Source organism: Aplysia californica, unplaced genomic scaffold (assembly GCF_000002075.1).
Source record: "Aplysia californica isolate F4 #8 unplaced genomic scaffold, AplCal3.0 scaffold00639, whole genome shotgun sequence".
NCBI classification, from domain to species: Eukaryota; Metazoa; Mollusca; class Gastropoda; order Aplysiida; family Aplysiidae; genus Aplysia; species Aplysia californica.
The window spans coordinates 79,906-99,905 of NW_004797909.1; the positions used below are offsets into that span (position 1 = coordinate 79,906).

The 20,000-nt window shown below is 39.1% G+C and overlaps 1 protein-coding gene across 1 annotated transcript in view; it reads right to left on the reverse strand.

Moving 5' to 3' along the window:
- Positions 1–551: 551 nt before the first annotated feature.
- The window catches only part of LOC101863696 (ras-related protein Rab-5C), a 20,370-nt gene continuing 921 nt past the window's right edge, over positions 552–20,000 (reverse strand). Inside the window, exons 2-5 of the mRNA XM_005107873.3 lie at positions 19,105–19,369; positions 18,036–18,187; positions 11,845–12,061; positions 552–6,083 (exon numbers count right to left, since the gene is read on the reverse strand). Of these exons, the coding sequence (XP_005107930.1) occupies positions 5,971–6,083; positions 11,845–12,061; positions 18,036–18,187; positions 19,105–19,267 (645 nt within the window). The 5' untranslated portion in view covers positions 19,268–19,369 and the 3' untranslated portion in view covers positions 552–5,970. The remainder of the gene's footprint in view (positions 6,084–11,844; positions 12,062–18,035; positions 18,188–19,104; positions 19,370–20,000) is intronic.

The window sequence follows — 20,000 nt, forward strand, 5'->3', positions numbered from 1 at the left end:
TATATATATATACACTAGACACGCCATTTTGTATTTGGCAAAGGAATTATATGGGTACCGGTAACTAGTTTCAAGTCATCAAAATCTTATTGCTATCATCATAGTGCACTGAAGTCTAAGCACTGAATAGATAAAGGGGAAAAAAATATCACAGTATAGCCTATTCCTCCCCGTTAAATTTTCAGTCACTGGCTTACCAGGATGCTGGGACGAATTTGAAAATTATCAAATGAAATTATTGGATTGTAAAATAAGAAAAGGTCTGGTGCCAGAAAGAGAGAACGGTCCACAAACGGGAGCCAGGGTTCACCGTTGACTCATTCTTGTACAGCAACACAGGGATGTTCTTTTCACTTGGTTTTAGACAGTAACATACAGTCCTACAAATTATGTGCTTCTTCCATTACTTTGGTCCCCATTAGCAGTTAGCTTGGAAGCATCGTAATGGGGGGAAAATAAAGCCAATACGAGGCTCTATCACCAACCCAACCCACAAAGGAAAGGACAACATCCAGGAATCAACCGATAGTAGACCAGTAAAGATCAGCAGATAGTTTTATCACATGTCTTTTTAATCAGTAATCAGTACATGATAAGGAATTCTGACTTATGACAAAAGTGAGACACCACAAGTGAATGAAATCGTAACTTTGTGTGAAAGAAATGTATGACGAAAAGACTGCCAGTTGGTCTCACCGTGGTGTCAGGAGGGTGCATTTCACATGTCTTGTCCCTGTTACGAGCAGTAACACAGAATCTCTTTGTTCACCACAATGATCACACCAGGGTTTTCAACTGCTTGTTTGTCACTAATACCTGCAGACATAGACTCATCGACCCCTCTTGACTTTTTTTTGTTTTTGTTTTTTTGTTTGTTTTTCAGGATCACACCTCCAGACATAGAAAGGGCACAAATCATTACAAATAAACGCAAACAAGGAGGGAAATATCCCTCCACTTTTAGAGTTCTACTCTACACGAAACAAAACCCCAAAAGGTCTTCCCTAGCCTGCGACAACAACACCTGGGAACAAAGGTGGAAGCTGACCTAAAAGCACACACAGGAACTCACCCTTACAGCTCCTGCCGTGCCAGTATCCATGCTACAACAAAGCACATCAGAGAGCTGCTCCTCACTACAACACTTACAGTTACAGTACAGAGACACTGCTCACTCACAGAATCTTAAGTTAAGAAATGTTTCTCTCAAAATCAGCAAGACACCTCACGGAATCATTCTGAGAGACAATTCTCTTTAAACCATTTCGAGATGTGTCTTAGTTAGGTTGGTCAGTGAGGCGTCTCTCTCACCGAGTCCAATCAAGAGAAGACTTTCACCAAAACAACGAGAGAGGTGTTGCTCACTATATCATTTCGAGAGGCGTAGACGTTCAGGCTCTCCTTGCAAACGTCGGGACTCAGGACAAGTCACTGAGCTCATCCTACCAGCCATAACAGCTTAGAAGTTAAAACCAGTTCTCAAAGACAGCAGTATGGAACAGTTGAAGCCACACTCCAGCCCCCTCACCTCACAGAATTGGGAGGAGAGTGACAACCCACGCCCCATATTCTTGATCAATAGCAGGAACAATGTCTCTCTCTCTCTCTCCGCTTGAAGAGTGCACTTTGCTTTTGTATTGTAGTGCTCACAAAGACCCACATATATACTTGAGCTACACAAAAAGTACACCAAAATAAAAATAAAAGGCTACATAGTACAGGGCTACTTCACTTTTTTCCAATAGTAATTTAATGAATGTGAAACAGTGACAGCTAACAATAAAAAGCGCATCAAACTCATAGACCGCCTCCAGTTTCAGTTATACAAAATTTTGTGTTTTAACAAAAAGTATGGACCAAACAAATGTCGCAGTACCAAATGCATCATCATGTAAGTTTCAGATAAAACAAACTCCAGCACGCACTCAATCACTCCAGAAAGTCAAAATAAATCTGGCCAAGCCAAACAACATCCTGAATAAAAATAAACAAGTACAAAAAAAATAATTTCAGCTTTTACCAAACCATTTGCAACATCTTTCATGTTTCACGACTGTCACTTGCTTCGCAAAACATCAAGTCTTCCTGAATCTCTGTAGACATGATGATGAAATGGGTAGAGATATATATAGAGATATATATATATATATATATATATGTACCACATAAATATGTTGCATTTCATGACAAAGGAGCGCTGGATTAATCACCAAAGACTTTTTTTTAATGACACAGTCGAGCTGGGACGGTGGGGAGGGGAACTGTAAACAACCAAAAAACGAAACCTAACAAAAAAATAACAAAAAACCAAGACAATGGTGATTAACAAACAAAGACGTACTAAGTCCACTATACAATTTACATAGACAATAATTCCTGTCATCCAAACAAATGTACAAGAGCACAATCAGTAAATTTTTTCAGTTGAATTGGACCTTAATTAATTAGCGGGGAGGGGAAGTGGGGACATCACAATGAGAAGTGCATGCCACAATCGCTTTTCTCAGAAAAACTGACAAGCACGCACACATCGCACGCACGCAAGTCCACATGATACACAAAAGCAAAACACACCTCCCATTTGAGCTCTTCTGGCATAAGTTATTCTCATCTACCCAGTCTCACATCAGCCTTCCGTTGTGCAAGCACACACACACGCTCTGTGCGGACCGAGGACACGCCAGCAGGCCACCGTCACAACCAGGGCGGCAGTGGTGGGCTCCCCTCTGTCCTTAGAGCCATCACACTTCTGTGCACATTCAATTCTGCCTGAAAGGAGAAGCACTCTCCTTGTGGCATGCAATTCCTCAAAGCACTTGACCATACACATCTATGTCAAGTGAGAAAGACAGCAGAGAAGAGGAAAATAACAGTGTCTCCATCATTCATGATTCAAGCAACAGACTTGTACCTTCAGTTTGCTATACCCTTGAACTGAGCTGTACCGTGAGAAAAGGCTAGCACATGTACACCATATCCGTCATTTAGTGCATGTAAAAAAACAAGATAGACAAAAACAACGCAAGGAAAGACAAGAAACAGGATCTACCAGTGGCGGCCTCCATCCACCTGTACGCTTTAGCTGAAGACTATTACATTTCAAAAGACAGCCAATACCAAGAAGTTAGAAAAAAAAATCGTATCAAAATGAAATTATGTATATGCTCTTTTCATAGGACAAAAACCACTTGGGCTGCTCAACAGCATCACAATAGCGTGTTTGGGTCCTTAAACCACAGAAATTGAAAAGGAAACTTTCTCACTTCTCATCTATATAACGAAGAGGTAGCTCAATTTCAGCAAGCAGACTCATTTGAAAAAAAAAAAGTCCAAAACTTGGGGTCGAACAAGGCAAAAGCTTATTTACATTTTTTTGATATTGCAGCGAAATAATGGAAAAGAAACAACTGAGACTGCAAAGCAAATTAGTACTACTGCCTAAATTTTAGAACAAGGTTGCCAGTTCAAGAAAATATGAAATAGTCTTCAACTTGAACATTGCCTTGTGAGCAACTGAATAAGCAAACTAACTCAGATTTAATAATCAGACTATCAAAATTTTCAAATAAACAATAACGATGAACAGCTGCATAAATACAAGTGAGACACAAAGGGAATACATGATACAACAGGCTTGTCCACAGAGAAATATGTGTCTGCTCATTGGCTCTACCTAGACTTCATACAGAGGTGGGGGTGGGGGGGAATTAGTAACAGGGATACATTTTTCCCTCAGCCCATAGGCACCACGTCTCCCATATTCTGGCACAGATGACACCCTACAAGCTGCATGAACAAGGGGATCTATACACAAGATTGCGTGGCGCACTTACAAAAAAAATAAATATAACTACAACAAAAGAAAACATGGCAAATACCTGTTAACATAGTATAAAAGTACCACTTCAATCAACACCTCGAATGTAATCATAATTCTGTTCCCTTTCAAGAAATAAAGAGGGCGCTGTTTAAGAATTCCTGCTTGTCTTTCTCTTGCAATAAATTTATTGCAGTCAGCCTTGCTACTTTGGCTACATCCAAGTTGGCTATCGCAAAAATGTCTCAAAAAGGTTGGGCCAATGGAATGAGCACGAGCAACAAACCCTTAGTCTTAATACTTAGATCTTTTACTTGCAAATAAATTTTGGCAAAATGAAAGCTACCACACACAGAGCCATCACGAAAATGGTGGATCAACCCAAATCTGACGGACATATCACTAAAATGTGGAAAACTTCAAGCCCACGAAGGGCTTACTTATCCTGTGGCCATCAGCTTCTCAAACTGGGCTCTCCAATGTGAATGATGCCAAGCATTTATAAATACGAGTTAAAACAAGGAGTCATAAACAGGCTCATAATTATGATTATATCAGAACACGCAAATGACATGCTCATTTACGCATGAACTCTCTGAGGTAACCCCACTGCCATAGATTTACCATTTTCATTCCAGAAAAAGAAAAAGGTGGTACATGAAAAAGTATGAACACAAAACATTACTCCCTGCCCGCTATATTGCCTGTTCACAAGTTTTGGATTTTGCTTCAAGATAAACAAAGAAAACCCCCCCAAAAATGCTGACAAAAAGTGTTCTTTTTACAATGTGACTATATCTTTTATGTATGGGTCTTTAACATAGCAAAGTGGCTCATCTCCCTTATAAATAATGACAAAGAGTGGAGGCCCTAAACATAAAGAAACGTGAGCTTTTCATGAAGATCTGCAACATATAAATCTTGAAATGTTCATACAACAATAATGAAAGAAGATAACACAATGAAATCAAACCAAAATTTTTAAAAAAGATAATTAATTGCCCCAGTTTTCAAAAACAACATGGCAATGGATTCTAAAATACTTTCTCTTACCAAATAAAAAGTACAGAGTTCCTGTATCTTTCAGAAGAGACCCTGTCCAGTGCATGCTATATATATGACACCCACACTTTTTAAACCTATTAGAGACAAGTTAGCTGTTACACCACAGGAACCCATCTCATTCACTGAACACTTCAGACATACATTTCGCGCCCAAGAAAACAAAAAGATATAATTTTAAAATGCACAATAATTATGTAACAAAGCACAAACTCGCATACATCAACACGCACACTCACACACCCCCAGTACAAAAGACAAGTCAAATTCTGTGCCAAAATTGTTCAACACCACTTTCACCCTTCCTTGGTGTAATCTTGTACTGGAAAAAAAAATCACAACAGAAGCCACACAAAGCTCATCCTTGACCCTATCCCACAACTCTGTGCGACACTATTAGTTCTGCTCTGTTGCCAAGGTCGAGAAAGTGCACACAAAAAGTGGAATGACAGCATATCAGAAGGGGGAAATTCAAATAGCAACATAAGTGCGCACCCCTACATTTTCGAGAAATGTTTTGAGAGCTCAGTAGAGCGAACACACAATCACTTGCATCTGCAAGATCAATCTATTTTAATTCAAATTAAACTGTCAAACTTACGTCTAGATTTTTAAAAAGGGATATTTTTTTAACTCAGTGACTTTCTTATACTAGATGAAAAGACAAGAAAAAAGAAGTAAACTTCAGTCTTGAAAGCACAACAGAGCAGCTTGAGGGAAAGCCAATATTATTTTTTTTTAAAACCCAACCTTACTTGGAGTAAGGCAACTGCTCCAGTTTTTTCCTGCATAAATAATTCTTAAAAAAAAAAAAAGCAGTGCTACAGTCAAGAGAATCTGTCCACATGTCAGATCAGTACACAAACAAACTAGTCTCCACTGCATGCTCTTACAACCTGATCACAATACTCGCTTTGCATTCTCATGTTGGTACCAATACAGAGAGATTTGCACATATGAGATGAGCGTCTCACCACAGTACATGTCTTTTCTTGTATTACACAGAATCAAGAGCAAAGGGAATAAACAAAAGCATGGGGCAAATGGGTCCGGGGGAGTTGGGGGTTGGGGGGTGGGGAACAGGGCATCTGTTACTTGCAGCAGCCTCCTTCTGATTGTTGTCCGCCCTGTTCATTGTTGAGCCTCACACCCTGTTGCCTTTGCTGCGGCGTGCCTTGGCCCTCACTCTTGGGCAGCTTTTTAGCTGTGGACGCAACAAGGTAGCGTTAATAATAATAATAATAATAAATGATAAATGCATTTATTTAGCACATTTTCATGTTACCCCAGACCTTTGATCATTCAGACAACAGTCTTGGCATTCCAAGAAGCAAGAAGGGCAAACAGCAGATAAAGCAATCAAACACTTTTTTGTTTAAGATTTAGCAAGAGTTTTACAGCACTTACAACACAATAAGGTCATATAAGTGTTGAAGATTAGGTGTTACAAGAGAGTAACAAACAAAAAAGAAAGAGAAGAGATCAGGACGATAGATGTTTGATAGGAGAGAAGGAGCAAACCACACTAGAGCACCCGACAACCAATTGAAAGACTAAGATACTCACCCCCCCCTCCCTCCCCCGCCGGGATTTTCCTAGGTGGAAATTAAACTCATGTCTTTTGTGCGTAAAAAGGAAAAGTCTACCCGTTACACCATAGTGTATCTTGAGGAAGTGTGACAATATAAAGACCATCTGAAATAAAAAAGCTGAATGCAAATGGTAGGCAAACACAGCAAAACGAAAAGGAGATTTCTGATTTCTCTTTGTCACACTGTAGATCAGCCTTTTGGTCTTTGATTTTTCCAAGCCATGATAAAACGACCCTCTTGAGACATCGCGTCTCTCTCACATTCCAGTACCATGTCACTCCCTTCACAACTCAAAAAGAAACCCCAGCAAGATGATATGAATATGAAGATAGCATCGCTAATTACACATCCAAAAATGTCTCAAACTAACGAGAACTCCCGCTATCTTTTTCACATAATCTTTATCACAGACACAGTAAGTCAATGGCGATAAATAACCCACCAAAATGCTCTTCAGTCAAAGCAAATTCTGAAACCAAAAACCACTTGACAAAAGAGGGCCACAGTACAGCAATCTACAAACCAGACGTACAAACGTAGCACTACTGAAGGCGAACGTGCCCAATAGAGACCAGAATATCATCTACCATAATGGACAAAAGAACAGAAGGGTGTACAAATTTATAAAATATGCATTATAAGAAGAAAAAAGAGGTAAGGAAAAACCAGGGTTCTATTTCAGCTTAACTTAAGTAACTAATCAGGTTGGCCACACACCTGACTCAAACTATGTAGGTCAAAGTTTATTATGTGTAAAACTCATTTTCAATAAAAGCAAACCTTTAACTGATATCAAGTATTTTATAAAATACACTTGTTGTATAACATTCCCTATCAATGACCTTTCAAATTTTAACCCTTTCGGGCCTGGCAGTCAAGTGAAAGGTACAATTCTCAGGGGATGACCAAACCTCGTGCCTGGGCCTCAACTCAACCTACTGAGACGACAGGTTCTGCATGGTGCAGTTGTTATACCAGTGCTTCCACCACATGAAGCTGAAAAGTAAGGAACATTCTGTCGGGGGTCTGGGCCCCAGCAGGGTCCAGGGACAGCGTCCCGGTGGGGGTTCAGGGGGGCTTCGAAGAAATTGAAATTTAGTACTTTTAGAAGGTTGAAAATGGCATTTGGGAGCCTGTTTGAAGAGATTGCCAACAACCCATACTACCTACTTTTTCACTAAGATTTAATCGATTTTGTCTTGTTTGATTTCTTCACCAACATATCTTTCCATTGCTGGCAATGTTTAAAAGAAGGGTTCCCCTTCCATTGCTACTATAATTCAATTAATTAGTCATCGCACCATTGATAGAAGGCAAACTTGGGAATAATGAATAGATATGTACCTTCACAACACAATACAGTTACCCAGCGTATACCCTAATTTTCCTCAATTTTCACGTCTGAATGTCGCATGTCACAACCTCGCAACACCACTTCAGATTATTCTCAATTTTAATAGTTTTAGCACAAATTTCTTTTATCGCGGCCCTTATCACATTCCCGTGCCGTAGAATCTTTGCACTGATAATTTCTCTAGATCTAGACAACAGGGTTGGGTTGATTTAAATCAGTTGATTTTTTTGATTTAAATCAACTTGATTTTTTAAATAAAAATCAGTGATTTAAATCACTTTTTTTAAAAATTATTTTTATTCGGTTTTTACACATTTCAACATTCAGAATTCCTTTCCTTGGTTTCATAAAACAGATATAAGGTTCAGTAGACTAATATAATCATGCTTAAAAGTCTGATTTCCCCCCTTTCACTGTAAAATAATACAGTATTCAATTTACTTTTTTTTCCATAATTGAAATCAGAGCTGGGTTGATTTAAATCAGTTGATTTTTTAAAAGTTTTAATCAATATGATTTTAAAAATAAAAATCAGTGATTTAAATCACTTTTCAAAAAAATTTATTCAGTTTTTACATATTTAAACTTTCAGAATTCCTTTCCTTGGTTTTATTTTAAACGGATATAAGGTTTAGTAGACTAATATAATCATTAAAAAAGTCTGCTTTCCCCCCTGTCACTGTAAAATAATACAGTTCTCAATTTACTTTTTTTTCATAATTGAAAACCAGGGTTGGGTTGATTTAAATTAGTTGATTTTTTAAAATTTAAATCAACTTGATTTTAAAAATAAAACTCAGTGATTTAAATCACTTAAAATTTTTTCTTCTTCTGTTTTTACATCTTTAAACATTCAGAATTCCTTTCCTTGGTTTTATAAAACAGATATAAGGTTTAGTAGACTAAAATTGCTTAAAAGTCTGCTTTCCCCCCCTGTCACTGTAAGTAGTAAAATAATACAGTATTCAATTTACTTTTTTTTCATAATTGAAATTAGCATTTTCTTTTTCTTTTTAGACAAACACAAGCGCGTGCTCACACACACACTGTAATAAAAATAAAATGCAAATTTATCTATGCATAATTACCCCTCCCCCCCCCTCCTTTTAGACTGACATTTTCTTCATTTTTTGTCCGTAGCCATAATTCCCTGATATAGCAGATTAAGGCTTTCTAAAATTGCAGTTGCTTAAATTAATCATTAGTTAAAATAAAGACAATGCATTTTGCACTAAAAGAACATACTTTAAGCCACCAAAAATCCCAAACTGTGTCGACATTTTAAAAAAAATCAAAAAAATCCGATTTAAATTAAAAAAATCTGATTTAAATTTTAAAAAATCGATTTTTTAAATTTAAAAAATCACCAACCCTGCACTAGACAATAAATTTGTAAAAAAGTTTCTTTCCGACAGAAATTTTCTGTCTAATATCACAAGTCAATATACTTGATCAATGCGCAGATTTTCCAGTCACGGCAACAATCCGAAGATAGACAGACGGAGTGAGGGATTGATAGAAAGGAGGAAAGTGGCACAAAAAGTTCGCCAGATTTTGACCAATCTGCAGGTACAAAATGTACTGCCGACCAACCCGCAATGAATGCATGGGGCATATAGCGGAATATGGTAATGGCCAATGGCAGGAAATGCCCAATTTGGCAGGTTTCTATAACATAAAACTATATTTACATGTCGTAAATATCCGTCACTTATACAAAACGATACGAAGGCCAGAACTGATCTTTTGCTACGGAATTTCGGTAGTCCTACGCTGTCGCAGATTTTTACTGAGGAAGTGGATAATGATGGAGGAACAAGTACGGAAAAAGCAGAAAGTACGGATTTCCATAAAAATATGGAAGAGTGGAAGCACTGTATACCCTAATACAGCTTTTAGAAATCGCTCCCAGCTGTGATAGTATGGTAGGGCTACCTGTTCATTCCAGGCCTTTTTCATCCAAATGGGGAAACACAACTTGCAAGTCTCTTTTCCTAAACATAATCCACAATTACTTTCAAGGAAGTGGAGCAAACAAGTACAACAACAAAAATTGTTCAACAAAACTTGGAATCATAAAAGGAAGAAGATGGAATTGTAACTCTTTTTCCCTAATTTTGAAGAGAAAAAAAGTATATTATTCTTATACAGGGTTCAAGAATAGTATCTTTTTGCGTTATGATTTTTGTTTCATCCTCTAAAATGCAAACCTTCTTGTACACACAACGTCTGAACTGACAGACTCAAATTATTGCTCAAACTCAGAGAAAAGCAACAACTTGAATGGCTCGAGTAGACCCAGGCACTGTGAGAGTTGTAACAACTGTGGTAGGGCAATGCAGTGACACTGAAAATCTGCCAGTCTTGAACAGAAAGCTATAACATACACTGTAGGTATAATTTACTAGATCTATCACCCATCCAAGAAGGAATAATTACTTTCACCCATCCAATGAAACGTGAACACTTTATTTCAATAACACAGACTTGCAAAGTATGGCGCTTTTCCAGTAGTTCCCACCCCGCAATTGTTATTTGCCGGTTTTGGCCCAAGAGAGAAGGGGTTTCAGGTGCCCCCCTGACCTATTCAAAATAAGGTGGGGGGTTTCAGGGGGGCATGCCCTTCTGAATTTTACAACAATTTAATGTTTTGCAGTTGTTAGGTTTGATATCTTACCTTGCCGTGAATCAAACGTATAGATCTAGAATCTAGATGTAGGTCAGGCTCAATAAGGGGGGGTGGGAACTACCGAAAAAGCACCCAAAGTATGAGGGGTCCCGATTCCGCACACAGCCTGCACCAACGCGTGCTTTGCAGAAAGCTCTAATCAAAATTCTGAAATGTGCTTCCAAGATTTTGTCCTCTGGTGATGCCTTAGATCCCCCGATAGTATCTTAACCCCCCCAAAAATCAGAAATCTCCTCCCCTATTCCGTAGTCATATACTTCGCAACGCCGTTACTCCCACCAAAGACGCTGTTTACTCACACGATGCCGCATTTATTTATGATGCGAATGCACGCAGGTTCAGAGACCGGTCACGATGGTGAGCAAGACAATCTAAAAATCGGATGACGCTTTTATTTTCTTTTGTTTTGTTTTTTTCCACAAGTGACAGCCAAAGCGATGAGTCCGAGTATTTATTACATTTTATTTGCACGGCGACATTGCGTTCATACTGTACAACCTGCATGCCACAAATGTTGCGTTATCAGACAACTGCTGGCAAACTTCTCGGTGGTAGCGAAAGCGAAAGTAGATCTTGATTTTCCCGATCGAGCCTCACTCGGTGTCACATACGCTTCCACCTGCCGCCATAGCTGCCTATTCGCGTGAAAGTGAAACGTACTCTCGGGACGGGGAAAAGCTGACGAATAAAATATCACGATCGCGACCGGCAAAAATGAACTTACTGACCACATCGGACTTGGTTTTCGAATATTCCAGTTCTGCGATACTGGTACTATTTTGACAAAAGATGGGACTTGAGATAATTAGGTTTACTCGCCCAAGCTGATTTTCGTATTTTTCGCATTCCAGGATGCGTATTTTTTCATGAAAAGTCGTATTCGCGTATTTTCGGCAAAAAATCGTACTAAAATACGTAAAATCGTACTGGTTGGCATCTCTGGGTATATAACACCAACAAAAGTAGCAACGTTACCTCCAACCCCCCCTTTTTTTTTAAGGGGGGAGGGGGGGAAACAAGGACAAGATTGTCAGGGACACATGTCATCGGCAAGCTGCTAAAATGTACTTAGCCCAGAAAGAAAAATTTTTCAGGAAAGAGAAAAAAAATAAAATGGTTTCCCTTTTCTAACAACAGTACCTACATCAAGTATCTTTTCTTACTAACTATTTAACATTTACATTTTCAACTTTAACAAAATAATTCTGGAGCATGTGTAACCTACACTGCAGATTAAGAAGCTGCCATTTAAAAAAATGTAACCATTTTGGGCTTTGTTCATCTGAACAGCAAGCCAACAACACGCTTTTTTTTTCAAGAAATGACCTACCTATTGCAAGGAAAATATCGTTGACATTCATTGCTGTCTTTGCTGAAGTTTCCATGAACAACAAACTGTTCTCCTCTGCATACGCCTGAGCCTCTGCGAACTCCACCATTCTCTTGTTGGCCAAATCTGCCTTGTTTCCCGCCAAAGCTATCACAATGTTAGGGCTGGCTTGTCTCTGGAGCTCTTTCACCCATGTTTTGGCCCTGCCAAATGTGTCCTGGAAAAAAAAAACATGGTACAACACAAATTCAAAACAATGATCTGACATGGAAACAAATGTGCTTTCAATACTGGCTAAAATCTAATTTGGTAAAAAAAAAAAAAAAAATACACAGTGAAATGAGTTGCTGAAGATTCGAAACAGTCCGTGTCAGCTTTAAACGAACGAACGATTCATTTGGGGCCAGTGAACGTGCCTTTAGCCTTGTAAATCCTCTAATAAAGAATCTTTCCCATGACAAAAGCCCTCAATTACATAAAAAGTGCCTTTACCCAGTATGTACCCCAAGTACTGTTGAATGACAAATTTTTCTTTCCAAAATAGGCAAAAAAGCTGTAACGGGCACCTGTCCAAAACAAGATACCAATACAAACGACCACTTCCCACTTGTGTTCTTCCATACATTATAATGACGGCAGTTTCAACTGTCCTTGTGTCGCTCAGTAATCTACTAAACAGTTACTTGATTAGTTTTAAAAAAGTAGCGATGCTAATCGCCCCCTGCACTTTGGGCCGGAAATCGGGCACCACACAAGGGGTACTTTATGGGCTGCTCGAGATCAGAGGTGACTCTCTTCGAAGTATAGTTACGGTAAAACTCGAGGACGAAAATGAATGATACTCAGCAAACCATTCAGAGGAAAGGTCAAACTAACGACATGCTGGCGTACAATGCCGAATGATTTCTAGAACCAGAGAAATTACTGTGTTTGTGTGATTTTCCTGTGGTTCAAAAACTAAGCGGAGCAGCGGACTGGTCACCTACCAGACAGGACCCAAATGTCTTGCTCTTGCTGTAAAATTTCAGATCTCTGTGTGAAATACACTTTACGGACCAACTTAAAATAACCATCCATTCATTGATAAAACACTAGAGCTGGAAACTAGATCATGGACGTAACACACTAGTTGTCGGCATGCAAGAGGCACGTGATTGCTAGGCGGCATGTGATTGGCTGCCTATAACTAAATAAGCCACTGCTGACTACATCGCGGGTTTTCCCGATACCGCTTTGCTACGTTGTAGAAGGGGTGATCGATTGCAGTTCAAACCATGTCGAGCAATTCAACAAATTTTCATGCAAATATTAGTCTTAAAGAACCAAAGTAACAAAGACATTGAAAAAGTGATAGCATAACTAGATTTATTTATATACAGTACACGGCTGTTAAAATGCGACTGAAAGTGGTACTTTAGTTGGTGGCCGTGCCCCAGTCTGACCTCCCGCGCGAAGGTAATAAATCAGTGTCAGTCGGCCACTCCCGAGCTTAACAACCGTGACGATAGCGATGCCCGCCGCCATGCCTGCGTAACTCGGTTCTGGTAATTTTCGTATCACTTTCCCTCGTTATTTCTCCCGATCTGATAAACCTAGAAGCTTGTTTATCATCTCATTTTAAAGATCATCTTAAGACTAACAAGACGATCCCAATTTTGCTCCGGAAATCTCACTGGTGTTATAGCAGTTACGCATTTTGCAGTACAAGTGTTTTGTTCATCTAATGTTGCATTTATTCCATTTTGAAGTTTATTATCTCAAAAGCCAAACTCAGAATTTTTCACTCAGATTTCTCTGCTTCACTTGAGACAGCAATACTTGAACCGTGTGAGCAAATGTTATTTGTGGGAAGCGAATGTGTGATTTTACATGATTTTTAAAAAAAGGGTACCCCCTCCCGTGATTCACTCGCATGTGATCTTTCACTTTTCTTCTTAAATATCGCGTTATTTTTCCAACACTTCTCATCGCTTTTTTGGAATATTTTAGCCCAGTTAAGAAATGGAGAAACATACAGAGGATTCGCTTTTTCAAAAGCTGCATGAACGTTTCAGAACTTGTGGTGGCAGAACACTGTCAGTCAAGCAGAAGGCACAGAAAAGGCGACCCCTGCAGTGTTCTAAATTTGCGTCGGACACTCTGTTTGCCTTAGGTGTTAGCATTACAATGGACTCACAGACAGTACATTAAAAAACCATCTGTAAAGCTTGCGTGGACAAGATAAGACATATGGAGTTGTGGGGAGGAACTAAATGGGGAGGTTAGACATTTAGAAGGTTGCGATGTACTTTCTGACTGTGAAGAGGAGAAAATTAACTTTCAAAAACAGACGGAGAAAGAAGACAGGTTGTTGGAGTTAGAGCACGAACCCCCTAACCCTAGGACTGGCCCTATCTGTTCTCATTTAGACAGCATACTTAACTCACACAACATCACACCGCTGGCATATATCACGGCCGCTCTTTCATTGGCAATCACTGCCACAAATACATCATGAGTCACGTTTATAAAGACCTCACGGCATTTATTGTAAAAGAAACAGTAGAAAACACCCACAACCAAAACATAATTGACACCGCACTCTCATAAAAAAATTCAATCATTTAAACAACGCGTTTCGGGACGTTCACATTCACATCTCACACGGCCACCCAGTGTCAAAAGACGGACTACCACACTTTGACAACATGCATCAAAACTTACATGTCATTCTACAGGAGACACTTTAGTGAAAAGGTACTTCCCAAACACCACATTCTCGAAAACCACTGCATCCCGAGGATACAAGCATATGGGTTTGGTTTGGCTTTACATGGGAAACAGGGTGGTGCACTTATCCATGCTTCTGTGGCAAAGCTAGAGAGAAGAGGAGCTGGGATACATAATATCGAACAGCAGCTGAAAGTTGTCATGCAATCTTACCCTGTCATGTCAAACCCAAAACTATTATCCAACGTGCCTCCGACAAAGAAAAAAAAGGTGATACTGCAATCAACTCTTCACTACTCCAAAACCATGGACTTCCCTCAAAAACAGCAAAGTGAGTTTTGATATTTGACCATTTCTGGTGTATTTTATGTGAAATTGAAGGGTTGATTAAGTTCTGTTTGATTGGAATTTAGATTTTAAAATATTCACGCCAAAGGGCAATGGTACAATATGAGCCATTTTTGGAGCGCTATATATATTTATCGTTATTTCATACAATTTTGCATCTTTCTCAGTAAGTACAGAAGTTCCCCCTTGTTCCAAACAGGCAAAATAAAATGACGATACATACGATCGGCGTATTTTGCGAGTTTAATTGTCCTAAAAATGAAATGAACAATGCTGTTAGCGGGACACGGGGAATTACCCTGACCACGAGTTCATGACCCGGTGACCCGGGTCAGATTACAAGGTGCAGCGCGCTGGCTGCCTGCGAACTAAAGTACCGCTTTCTAACAGCCGTGAGTAGTCTCTGCCCAGATCCCACCACTTAAGGTCCCGGTCCGCCTAAGATCCTGCAGTTTTTTAAAAACAGAATTTTTATCATATAAAATTCACCCTTAACTCATTCGCTACGCCGAGCCGTGGGGGGCGGCGCGGCTCAAGTGCGCCAGTACGTTAAGCCGCCTCCGGCGGCTCGAGAAGCCGACGTTCAATTTTAGCTTGGTTTCTATTCCAATCCACTTATCCATGTTAAAATAAAGTTCATAATATAATGTTGACTTACGGGTCAAGCATTTCCACCGAAAATCGGAAGTTTTGATTCAGTTTTGAAACATGATTTCGTAGTTTTTTCGACTTTGTTTTATCGCGAAGCCCAAATTATAGCCCAGACACCAGTCTTAGTACTTTTACACAACAAAATGTATAATTATTTTGCTCACTAAAGAAGTGTAGGACTCTTCTTTATAATATTGATACTATTGGACGCAAATTGCCAGTGCACTGTAATTGAGAAATCAATATTTTTGAGTGCTAGATCTAGGCCTAGATCTAAATAGTCAAAATATTTTTTTCTCCCCAAAATCACTACTTTTGGGTGAAATTAATCAAAAAGTACCACTCAAGACATGTATAGGTTTATTTCAAGTGCAATTCTGAATAATTCCATATAAGTTACGCATATTTTTATCTGTTTGTGATCCTTTTTTCAAAATTATTAAAAAATTAATTTTTTTTTTCAATATCGGATGTTATGATCCAAATGTACAAATATTATGGAATGTATGAAAATAACTGCACATTTTTCAATATTTTCCTGTTCTATATACAGTTATGGTTATTTTGAGGTACCATTTGACTAGGTGCAAACATGTTTTTTTAGTTTCACCTGAGATTATAAATTTTTTATTTTCCAATTTTATCCGCATCCAATCACAATTGTGTTGCATAATCGCCTCTTACAGGAACCAAAGTTGAAAAATACGCAAATAAATAATGCAGGTGTACTCTACAAACCATACTGAAAATGTTGGTATATAATATGTTGATATTTATTTGAATTTATGGCCCCAAAGACCTGTGAACTGCACACTAGTCATCATCTCATTTCGCCCTCCCGAAAAGAATTCGTCCACAAGCCGAAAATAATACGTAGCGAATGAGTTAAGGTCCCGCTCTGATCCGCACTGACTGAGCTACATTCAGCTAAGATCCCATTTTTCAAGTCAAGTTAGTTAGGATTTGTTGAGGGTTCTTTTAAAGAAAAAAAAAAAAGAATAGAAACTTCGAAGCGCTCAGCTGATGAACTAAGTAGCGAAAATGTGCGATCATTGAATGGTCCATCGCATCACGAATCATCCACTCTCATGAATGCAATCAGACCTCTGTTGTAAATCTCTATAAGCGGTTACAATGTTTGCCCCAGACGAGATCGCACCAAGGTGTAAATTCGTCAATGTGTTACTTTTCCTGACCGCCTAAGCAGTACTAGGTGGGGAGAGCCTACAAGCAAGCATCAGACAGATTCCATCAAACTGTAAACTTTCCCCAACCATCGCTCTCATCTTTCAGTCTTGCGTTCGAACTTCCTAGACAGACTGATGCCCATACTCGTGGACTGTCCAATCGCCTTTGTGTAATGTGGTAATCTGTAGGCAATGAATCTGCCTTTAATTTTTTTTTTATTTAGTCAGTGTGGGCACAACACAACGGTTTATGATGCATCATGACATGAGCGGGGAACTCCATCAGAGATGGAAAGCAATACATTTTTGGTGCGGGGCATTGCCTGTTCATAAAAGCGAACAGGTTCCCACTGGACACAGCCTTTTTTAAAAGCCCCACCACACCCACCCCTTCTCCCAAGCAATATAAAAGAAGGAAAAACTGATTTCTTAAAAGAACTTTTAGTGCCCAGAAGCCCCGTCTGTTCATTTTAAAGTAAGGGGAAATCATTGTACAGATTTTAGACCTGACGATGAGTTACTATGGATTCTTCCCTCTGGCCCTTCGGCTAAGATCCTGGTTCGCCAAAGATCCCACATTTTCCTTGCTCCCGAACACCGGGAACTTTGGTGGAGACTACTGTACTCCAATTCATTACTGACTAATGAAGTTTCCCCCCAAAACCCATCAAGAAACGTCCCACTTTTTGACGCCGTTTTCCTATACTCCCAAAGTTTTGCAATTTTAAAAAAGTGACTTTTAAAAATTTATAAATGGATTTTAAAAATCAAAACAATACAGTTCTTAGAATTGACTGTTCATTCGTTTAAGCTTGTTTTTTACTCTTTATCTCCGAGGGGGGTAAACCCACTACGCCCGGGCCCTATTTTGGTGCTACATCTAAAAATTACAAAAACGTAATTTAAATTCGTCATTATATTGAAACTAGCAAACCTATTTCGATAGTTCTTCATCTAATGAATTAACTTCCGGTATAAGAGACCTGTTTTCGGCAATTGCCAAAAATTAATTTAATGTCAGTCGAAGTCATCGTAAAGGAAAGTGCCCGAGCTGCTGTCAGCGGCTCACCAGCACAGTGGTTCCGACCGCGAGCCACTGGACGCAGCTTGCCCGAGATAAAGAGTTAAGCAATTTAGACGAAAATTTAATTTTTCATTTTCATTGCCAAAAAAAAAATGTCTGCGCTCCATCACAAAGGCAATTTCAGGCTGCGCTGGACAGTCTTTGAAACTCAAGTATCAATACCACAGTCTCAACATATGAAAAAGAAGTTCAGAGTCATCATTGCCACTCACTGGGTTGGTAATGTCATAAACCACGATAGCAGCCTGGGCCCCTCTGTAGTACATGGGAGCCAAACTGTGGTACCGTTCCTGTCCAGCAGTGTCCCATATCTCAAACTTTACTGTTGTGTCATCCAGGCAGACTGTTTGTGTGAGGAATGCAGCTGGGGAGAGGATAAAGAATACAAAACCCATCATTCACAACCCTTCTGTCATGATAATTGTCAAAGCAATGAGCAATACGTGGTCTCTGTGCATCACACTAACCAACACACTACAACGTTATTTTACTCCTAAGACACAATCACATCTGCAAATTTATCAAACAAAAACATCCACTCATAATTCTAGAACAGTTCAATCCATAGCAATAAAAAATAATCAAATTAAAATAGGTTTGACAAGATTTGCTTGTAGTAATGTTTCAGGAAATAAAAATACATGTACATAAGAAAAGAAAGAAGGGTTAACAATAGTCATACCATATAACCAAATACTAGAACTTGTACACAAAGTATTCAAGACTGTGAATTAGTGACTTACTAAAATGAGGAAAACCTTTATAATAAATTATAGGGAAAATGTAAACAAATAAAAATAAACTCAAAATCAACAGGGAACAAAATTACAAAACCTTACCCTGAATGTGGTATGAGAGAGGGAAACAGGAAAATTGAACATTTGTTGCAAATTGTAAGTTTGTTCCTTCATTTACTGTAATTCTACCACTGTGGTTGTCACTCTGTTTAACCTCTGAATCATTCCTACAGACAGGGGAATTTTTTTGTTTAAAAAAACAACAACACAAAAATGTTTTTAACCATATAATTGAACTTGCCATGAAAAAGCTGGTTTGTGTAAGAGTAAGTATGGGTTTGTTTAACAACTCTTCCATCACAATCAGGTTATAATCTAAGCGGCGGAACCTCCACATTAAAAGTTCACCTCCGATAGGACCGGGCCAAATGGGTTTGAAAACCTTGACAACTCCACAAAAAAAACCCATGTTCAAAAACATCCTAAACTGAGCTCTCCTAGGTTGACAGTCAATTTTCATGTCATGCATAAAACAGATGCTCACCTCCGATTGTGCTCTCTTGATACTCGTGAAACTGACCCTTGACAAAGCGCAAAACAAGACTGGATTTGCCTACAGCGGACTCCCCCAGCAACACCAGTTTGAACTGACATATCTTGCCTTGTGTGGCTCCATTTGGTCGCTGCTGGCCACCTCTTGCCGCCATGCCGGATTTTTATGTGTGAAAACTTCCCTCTTATAATCTCAATAATTCTTCCGCTTTCACCCTCTCTCTTTGAAGTGAAATTCTTTGCTTCGCTGATCAGACCTGAAAAAAAAAAGAATATAATACAAAATGATAAACTTTGCAAAATTCAGTAGTTATAGTCAAACCTGCTGGCCCTGTTAGACAATCAACTGAGCTAATGGCATTATCCCACCACCCTTTGTGTTTAAAAAAATGTTTTTTGGCAAGGGGGCTTCTTTTAAACAAAAAATGAAATTGTGTGTAGGAAAGCCACCTATCTAAATACGAAGAAACTTTTCTCCAAGACAAAAGTGGGCATTCCAGAGGAAGGAATGGGGAGACCGGAACCCCCCACCCCCTCCCCCCGATTTTTCCTAGGATTTGGTGCTTTGCAATTAGTTAGAAAGAAATCCAACAACAGACAAACTGACAATGAATACGACAACAACCATGGTCTTTTACTCACCGCTTTGTAGGAAGACTTCCGTAACAAGTGACCACCCCAACAAAAACAAAGAAGAAGAGGCCTAACCCTAACAGATCTACCCCTACCCCTAAATTCTGCTCTGTCTCATAGTGGTCGCTCGTTACGGAAGTCCTCCCGCTTTGTAATAATCTAATGACTTAATATTAGCCCGTCTCTAGCCTCCACAACTCAGTAGGCCTAAAACTAATGACACTGCTGACAAAAACTCAGCCAGATCAGAGGGCC